The sequence below is a fragment of the Rhinopithecus bieti genome, unplaced genomic scaffold (genome assembly GCF_001698545.2).
Source record: "Rhinopithecus bieti isolate Rb0 unplaced genomic scaffold, ASM169854v2 scaffold_33903, whole genome shotgun sequence".
Lineage (NCBI taxonomy): Eukaryota > Metazoa > Chordata > Mammalia > Primates > Cercopithecidae > Rhinopithecus > Rhinopithecus bieti.
This window is the reverse complement of record NW_016814625.1, coordinates 1,424,335-1,432,825: the sequence shown is the minus strand read 5'-3', so window position 1 is coordinate 1,432,825 and position 8,491 is coordinate 1,424,335. Positions and strand designations below refer to the sequence as shown.

At 41.0% G+C, this 8,491-nt stretch overlaps 1 protein-coding gene across 2 annotated transcripts; it reads right to left on the bottom strand.

Annotated features, from left to right (window-relative positions):
• Positions 1 to 3,555: 3,555 nt before the first annotated feature.
• Positions 3,556 to 7,733, bottom strand: RPL22L1 (ribosomal protein L22 like 1). 2 transcript variants are annotated; one of them, XM_017851582.1, is made up of 4 exons: positions 7,637 to 7,733; positions 5,790 to 5,882; positions 5,505 to 5,626; positions 3,556 to 4,032 (listed from the first exon to the last, which is right to left on the bottom strand). In XM_017851582.1, the coding sequence occupies exons 1-4, from the start codon at positions 7,643 to 7,645 to the stop codon at positions 3,888 to 3,890; spliced, it is 369 nt and encodes a 122-aa protein (XP_017707071.1). In that variant the 5' UTR covers positions 7,646 to 7,733; the 3' UTR covers positions 3,556 to 3,887. The 2 variants fall into 2 exon arrangements, with proteins under 2 accessions (XP_017707071.1, XP_017707072.1); XM_017851583.1 differs by having other exon boundaries at positions 5,790 to 5,879; positions 7,637 to 7,727.
• Positions 7,734 to 8,491: the final 758 nt, after the last annotated feature.

Sequence of the window (8,491 nt, the reverse complement as noted above, 5' to 3'; positions counted from 1 at the left end):
TCAGAATAAAGTCAGCTTTACAACTGTGAAGTCACATTCTTAAAATGCAGTCTGATTAAGAGATTCTCTGCATTCTCATTCCTTCTTGTCATAGACTAACAAAATACTTCACTGTAATCTAAAATACATCAGATCATTATATTTCTCTGTTCAAGTCTATCTGTAGCTCCCCAGTACTTTATCTGTACTCAGAAAAACAGCTGATGCCCTTGTAATAGCCTACAGAACTCTCCCTACTTGATATCCCCTCAGTGGTAGCCAGCCTCCAAGACGGTCCCCAAAAATGATCCCTACTTCCTGGTATTTGTTATTCTCTTCCAAGACTAGTCTATGTGATCAGTAAAATAACGAAAATGTGATGGCATGCTACTTCTGAGATTCGGTTATAGACACTGTGGCTTCCATCTTGGTTTCTTTCTCCCTCTTCCTTGGATCACTTGCTCCGGGGGAAACCAGCTGTCATGTCATCAGCAGTGCCATACAGTGGCCACGTAGTAAGAATTCTGGAGAACTGAATTCTCCTGCCAACAGCCCTGTCAGTGTGCATGGAGGCTGATCTTCCAGCTTCAGTCAAGTCACTTTTTCTTAAAGGGTTAGATGGTAAATAGTTCCAGCTTTGCAGGCCATGTGGTTTATATTGCAACTACTCAATTTTTCCATCATACACAACATGCAAAATAATGTGTTCCCAGAAAATCTTATTTATAAAAACAGGCAGTAGTTTGCTAACTCTTCCATGACTTCAGCACATGCTCACAGCTTGATTGCCACCTCATGAAACCCTGAACCAGAGCTATGCAGATAAGCTCCTCCAATTCTTGAGCCTCAGGAACTGTGAGATATATTTGTTTCAAGTTGCTACATTTTAGTGTAATCGATAACTAATATACCATCATCCCACTCTCCACACCCCACATATACCTCTTTTTACTTCTCTAATTTCACTTCTCTCTACTCCCCATCACTCAGTTAGCTGAGGTCACAGAGACCTCCTTGTTCCTTGATTATACCAGGGGTGCTTGTGCCTTTGGGCCTTTGTACTTGCTATTCTCTATGCCTGAAATGCTTCTCCCCAAGACATCTACTTGGTGAGACTCAGTATCTCCTTTAGGTCTTTACTCAAATGAGCCTTTCTCAGTAAAGTGAGGAGGGGAACAGTGAGGATGTTCCCTCATCCTACTTATAGACGCAACACACCTTCCTTCCTACATTCCCTATTTCCTTTATTTTTCTTCATAGCATTTGCCACCATGTAACATATACTTTATTTATTTTATTGTCTGTCTTCCTCTACTGGATTGTAATCTTCATGAAGGCAGGAGTTTCCATTTTGTTTACTTCAGTATCCAAAACAGTACCTAGCCTGCAGTAGCCCTCAATAAATTTTATTATTTAACAAACCTGCCAACACCTTAAAGGCATGAATATCTTACTTGACATAATATACCCAGCCCCTGGCACACAATAAATATTAAATGCTAAATTAGCTTTCAAGAATTTTAAACATGTGAATATTAGATGTGTTTTTGAAAGATCACTCTAGGAAAAGAATAGAAGCAATTGGTGTTTGCTAATACTTGATTCTCATTTGCTCTCCATAGGCAATTTCACCCATCCTCATTGTTCATTACTTCCTAAATGTAATTTAACCTTAAAATTTGCATTGTCCCTGCCCAATTTCCCAAAGCCACCCTCTTTCTCAACTTTGGGTTGCATAACTTACTGTGTGACTTTGGATGAATTACTTAACTCTATGTGCCTCAGTTTCCCTAGCTGCCAATGTGGATATTATTAATACTTATCTCAAAAGAATGATGATAAATGAGTCAATTCATGTAAAATACTGAGAACAGGTCTGGTGCGGTGGCTCACACCTGTAATCCCAGCACTTTGGGAGGCCGAGACAGGTGGATCACTTGAGGTCAGGATTTCAAGACCAGCCTAGCCAACATGGTGAAACCCCATCTGTACTAAAAAAATACAAAAATTAGCCAGGTGTAGTGGTAGGCGCTTGTAATCCCAGCTACTCGGAAGGCTGAGGCGGGAGAATCACTTGAGCCTGGGAGGTGGAGGTTGCAGTGAGCCATGGTCATGCCACTGCACTCCTGCCTGGGCAACAAAGCGAGACTCCCTCTCAAAAAACAAAACAAAACAACAAAAAGTCCATTCTCCACAATACAGTCTGATATTTTTCAAAATGCTCATCTCATCAGGTCACATTACTTTTATTACTCCCATTGCCCTCAAGATGAAAACATGGACTTCAGTCCTGCATTGGCTAGCTTCTACTTTTCCAGATTATCCTCATGATCACATTTAGTCCAGAATGTACTCTGGCCAACCAGACTCCCAATGCCCTGAGAACTTCAGAAGTGCTCCCCCCTCTGTGTGGAACACCCTACTTTCTCCTTCCCAGATACTGTCTACCTTTCCTGTTCTACAAAGTGCTCACAAACTTTGACTTCCCAGATGAAATTCCTTTTATTAAGCCCTCCCTTTGGTAGCAGCAAATTTGTTCGCATGTGATTTGATCAGTTTCCCTCATCATACTAACACAACAGAGTAGGCTGAGTGTTTTTACTCACCATCACATACATCCTCAATGTTCTGCAGCGGTGCACAGTAGTAGGTACCTGGTTAACTATTTGTGAAAACATGAAAATAGGAAAATGGGGTAGAGCCAAGTTAGGAAGTTGAGTCATTCAAGAATCAAGGAGTTGCTGCACTGAGGTATTGCACAATGATGGGAGCACTTAAATTTTTAGGAAAATGCATTAAAACAATTAAACTATCATTTCAAGCAATCCCCAAACCAATTAATGCATATATTAGGTTATAACTGTCAAGATACATTTGGCAATACAATTGTATTAGCATCAGGACTCATCTAAGTACCTGAAGCAGTGGCAGCATCAGGCTCAGTGGTACAAAAAGGCACATCATTCTCGTCTTCCCCAATCTCCTGCAGTATGGATTCTGCCAAACCATTTCGATTAGAGCTTTCAAAGGTCACTTTATTCAGGAGAAAGGGTCCATCCACTTTTAAGTTTTAATAGACAACCAACATTCCAGTGTAGGGGTAGGGGCTTTTGAGAAAGAGATGAAGATGGTCTGAGACAAGATTCCAACCAAGTGAATTAATTTTTCAGACAAGGACCACAGTAGATTCAGTAGCTGAGTTGAGATTTGGTTTTGAGTTTCTGGTTCCTACAAGGTGGGCAGTGAGGGCTTTCTAATAAGCAGTTAAACATTGGTTTATAGCAAGACTCACACCCATAGAGTCTTTGGGCTAACTAGAAGAACAAATTCTGAAGCAGAAGAGTAACACAGAGCAACTTACATGAAAGAACTGCTCTAAGCACTTGAGATTACAAACTATTAAAAATGATATTTGAGACTGTCAAGACAATCATATACATTTTATACAGCTATATAAAAAATTGTTCTACAGTTAAGATTTCCTGGCCAGGCATGGAGGCTCACAGCTAGATAGATCACTTGAGGTCAGGAGTTCAAAACCAGGCTGGCCAACATGGCCAAACTCTACTGAAAGTACAAAAAATTAGTTGGGCATGGTGGTACACACCTGTAATTCCAGCTATTTGGGAAGCTGAGTCATTGCACTCCAGCCTGTGAGACACAACGAGACTGTCTAAAAAAAAGATGTCCTATATAACACTACTTTTACCTGAGTACATGAAAGATTTTGGAAATCCTGGGAAAAAAATTCTACTAGCTATAAGCTATTTAAATACTGTTGACAGAAATTATCAGAGGGAAATCAAAATCATGTAAACAGCATACTCAAATAAAAGAATGAGATAAAAGTTTAAGAGTATAATATTTTTTATTCACTGATAGCAAAGCCCTGTAAGGGGAGCCTTTGCCTAGTCCTCCGACTCTGATTCATCTTCATCTTGACTAATCTGGAAGTAACGAAGTTCATAGGTCTCCTTGTCAGATGCAACCACTCGAAGCCAATCACGAAGATTGTTTTTCTTAAGGTATTTCTTGGTAAGGTATTTCAAATACCTTTAAAATAAAAACATAAATTTCATTAAGAAATACAATTCCTACTATGTAAAGGTTTATTGTATGAAAAATATACATCATTTTCATCTTTTCTGTACCTAGCTTCCTCCAAAGTATTTCATCCTTCCTTTCACACTATGCATTGTGCAAGACTGTTAGGGTAGCATCCTCTTGTCATACTGCCACAGCCAAATTATTTAAGCAATATGATTTTACTCTTCAAATATATTATGTATGTGTATATATATATATATGTGAAAACGTTAACACCCCCTTCACCACTATTAAGCCCCCTAACTCCCAATCCCACCCTGGCTCAAGAGGGAACCTATTAATAGGGTTAAATTCTTACTATGCTCATTAAGTCTCAACTTCTCTGAAAATTCTTAGGCCCTCTCTACATGTAATGTAATCAGAGTTGTATTTCATAGTAATTATCTGATTATCTGTAAGATCCTTGAGGACAGCTACTACATTTTTATCTCTGAATCCTTAGTGATTATAATCTCAGTTAACATGTACTGCAACCACTTTAGTCCAAGCCATCATCGTTTCTTACTGAAATCAGCTCTTACACCTTCAGTTTCCACCAGATGTATCACCCTAGTCTTTTTCAGCCACAATGAACAATTGCTTCCCCTTACACATCCCATGGCTTTCAAGATCTGCTCCCCAGACACCCTCCCACCTCATGCATTCCTCCCAAAACACTACACCCCAGACACACTGGCTTTGTTACTATTACTTTAATCCACCAGGCTTCTGGTTCATCCTGCCTGTAATAATTATCCCCCAATTGCAAGGCTCACTTCTGCATTTCATTTCCTGAACAACTTATCAACTTACGCAAAAACTTTGCAACTAGCTTTATGCCCTTACAGCACTTATCACTGCTTGATTAATTCCATTTCACTCTCTCCCTTCTCCACTAGAAGTTTCTTGGTGGTGGTTAAACTGTCTGCTTGGTTCACTGTTGGGTTACCCAGTCCTGTGCTGCCCATGAAGTATTTAATATATGGTGAATAAAACAAAAACTGGCAGCAAGATGTTAAGACTTTGCTTCTGATCGGCTACCTCTCCTGAATAAATAACTAAAACCTTAAAAAATTTTAAGAAATGGTTTGTATCATTAAGTTGAGACAATCCTCCTATGTACACATTAGACACGTTTCTTGCAACACACTCAAATACTAAAGTACTCAGCATTAAAGGTTATATACAACTTGGATTTACAGGGCCTGTAATTTACGGGACCGGGACCGTGGACACAACTGCCCTATATTCTAGCAATAAATTACACTTACAACTAGAATCAGCAATTGGCACTCATTTACTGAATTTCCCATTTATGTAGGCCTTTAGTAAGTTCTTATTTATTCTTGCATATAAACAGAATACGTGTAATAATTACACATTCTATGAAATATTCCAAAAACTACTATAATTTTATTAAAATTTGCAAAGGTACCAACCTTTTAGAGAACTGTTTCTCAGAAACAACTGTGATTTTATTCTTGAAGCGTTCAATGTGAACAACATTCCCGAGATTTCCAGTTTTGCCATTGACTTTAACCTTCTCCCGTAGAAATTGTTCCTATTTTAAAACAGAAAAAATGCACAGCTAGGGAAGAGAACCCTAGATATTCACTAGGGAAGGTACCCTAGGAATACAGCTTAGGTTATTATCAAATATTACATATTTAAACCACTATAAATAACTCAGATTATAAAAATGAGCCGAGTAGAATGATACTTACAAAATTTCCAGAATCAAAAATTCCATCTTCTACTGGATGAGTGAGGTCCAAATTAAACTTCCAGGTTGACCTTTTGGGCTTCTTGTCTTTCTGCTACATAAATGTGAAATAATTATGTAGCTATATAAAACAATTTATTCAATTGGTACAAACAATTTTAAAGTTTGTACCAATGCAATCTGTGCAATGTACTGTGAGGTTACATATACAGAAATGTAACAAAAATAAAAATTAAAAAACCCCACCCACCCCGGGATTGATGTGAACCTCTAACCAAGTCCTAATATGTTCAAGTTGTCAAAAGGTTATGGACTTTCATTGTTTTCCATACCACCGATGTTCAACTTTAAACTATCATGCTTTACTGCCACCCCACTGCAGATGGAAACAGATTGGTAAACCTCCTAGCCCAAGCACAATTAAGTGCCAGAGCCAGGATTCCATCCATCTATGTCTAGGAAATTCAATTCTTACGTTGTTATAGGCAAGGGAAGAGGACTTCGGTTAAAAAAAAAAAAAGAAAGAAAAAAAATTTTTAAAAACAACCAAATAAACGCTAGGCGCGGCCCCAGCACTCTGGGAGGCTGAGGCAGGAGGATCACTTGAGGTCAGGAGTTTGAGACCAGCCTGGCTAACATGGTGAAACCCCATCTCTAGTTAAAATACAAAAATTAGCCAGGTGTGGTGATGCATGCTTGTAATCCTAGCTATTCAGAAGGCTAAGTCGGGAGGATTGCTTGAACCCAGGAAACGGAGGTTGCAGTGAGCCTGATCATGCCACTGTACTCCGACCTGGTGGACAGACTCTGTCTCAACAAAAAAGAAAAGCCAACACCGTGGAACTTAAATTTTCCATATCCAAACCTTTTATACCAAGACCATATAATATGGCTACATAAGCAAAATGTTGCTGTAGCCAGTAACCAGGTACATTCACTGTAATATAAACAAATCAGTATTTATCAGATGATAACCTCCAATTTCGATCCACCCAAAAGGCTACCAAGCATTACACCTTAGTTTGCTTTCTCAGGTAGCACGGTAACATGTACCAAAAGAAAATCACGCAGTTGGCGCAGAAGTTAATTTGGGAGACACAAACAATTTCTGTCTAATGGAACAGATAACCCTGTAGGGTTTATGGCCATGCTGGGCATTACCCAGCTTTGTAGCTAGCCCAGCAATTTTATCCTAACTTTTTCTGTAAATTACATATATATACCTATCTTTTCAGATATTCTTAGGAACATTTTAACATCTTACTGGTTCCTTTACTAACGACTTAAGTACAATATCTGAAGCATGTTCATTTCACATTGCTGGAATCTAGGCTTTTACTTTTCTAAAAATTACTTCACAGAGAAGTTTCTTCCCCAACTGAAAGTTCTCAGAAACTTCTGTGATGTCGGCCATCGCGGGAGCTGAGCGCCTCGGAGTTCCCTCTGGCCTGGCACAGGTCGTCAGACCGGCCCGATTACTCACCTTTCCCCTACCCAGTCCAGAGTGGCAAAAGCATTATCAGGCGCAAGACAGTAAATAAATGGCTCAGATTGCAGTACCAGTGGCCAATTTACAGCTGTGCCTCCCTCTTTCCCGCGTGTCCAAAACCACCCATTCTAAACCAATTCCGAGCCCAGCTCCAACTCCACTAGACCGCATGGCAGATGCCAGAAGTCTCGAAAAACAATTCAGGATCCTCGCGTTTTGGTTGTGTTTCTGACCCAGCCTCCACTATTCCCCTCCCTTTATCTCGACTGAGACGTCCCCACTCGACAGATGCAAAATTCGTTAGAGCAAAAATCATTAAATTGCCGCACAACACTCCCACGAAGACATCGCTCACTCACCGGCGCCATCTTGCGAGTCGGCCGCGCGAGCAGAGAAGAAGCTACGACCGAGCGTCTGTATTTATACCAAAGCGTGCTGCGTCACGCGCTGAGAGCGTCAGATTGTCGCCTCCAGGAAAAGAAAGCAGGAGGAGCGCGGAGGCCGGTAACCTGGGAAACCAGTGCGCAGTCCGACGCCAGTAGGGAATCGGCTTTCCGCCGGCGCACGCGGGTGGCAGTGGTTGAACTGACTCTCGGGTTTCCGCTCCTGGCTGTACAAGTTGATTGATCGCAGTGGCCCCTACAGTTACCTAGTGGCTGCTCCCGGATACGGACGCACGCGAGGGATGCAGGGGTCATCTTTCACTAATCACCGGAATCCCGTTTCCAATCAGGGCAAGACAGTGTCTCGGGTTGCTTTGGGATCTCCTCTTTTATTGCAGTTATAATCCTCCAGCCAAAAAGTTATTTGTTTGTGTTTTGTCTGTGAGCCTCGTTTTCTAAATGACTGTTGAGGGAAATCGGTGCTTCGGGGACCAGGTCCTCGGAAAAAAAGCATTTATGTATATGTATGGGCGTGGTGGCCCACACCTGTAATCCCAGCACTTTGGGAGGCCGAGGCCGGAGGATCTCTTGAGCCCAGGAGTTCGAGACCACCCTTGGCAGCATAGGCATAGGGAGAATCCGTCTCTACAAACAATTTAAAAAAAATTAGCCCGGGTGGTGGTGCGCTTCTGTATTCCCAGCCACTTGGGAGGCTGAGGCAGGAACATTGCTAAACTTGGGAGGAGAAAGTTGCAGAGTCGAGATCTGCCACTGCACTACAGCCTGCGTGACAGAGTGAGACTCTGTCTTAAAGAGAAAAACACGTAGTGC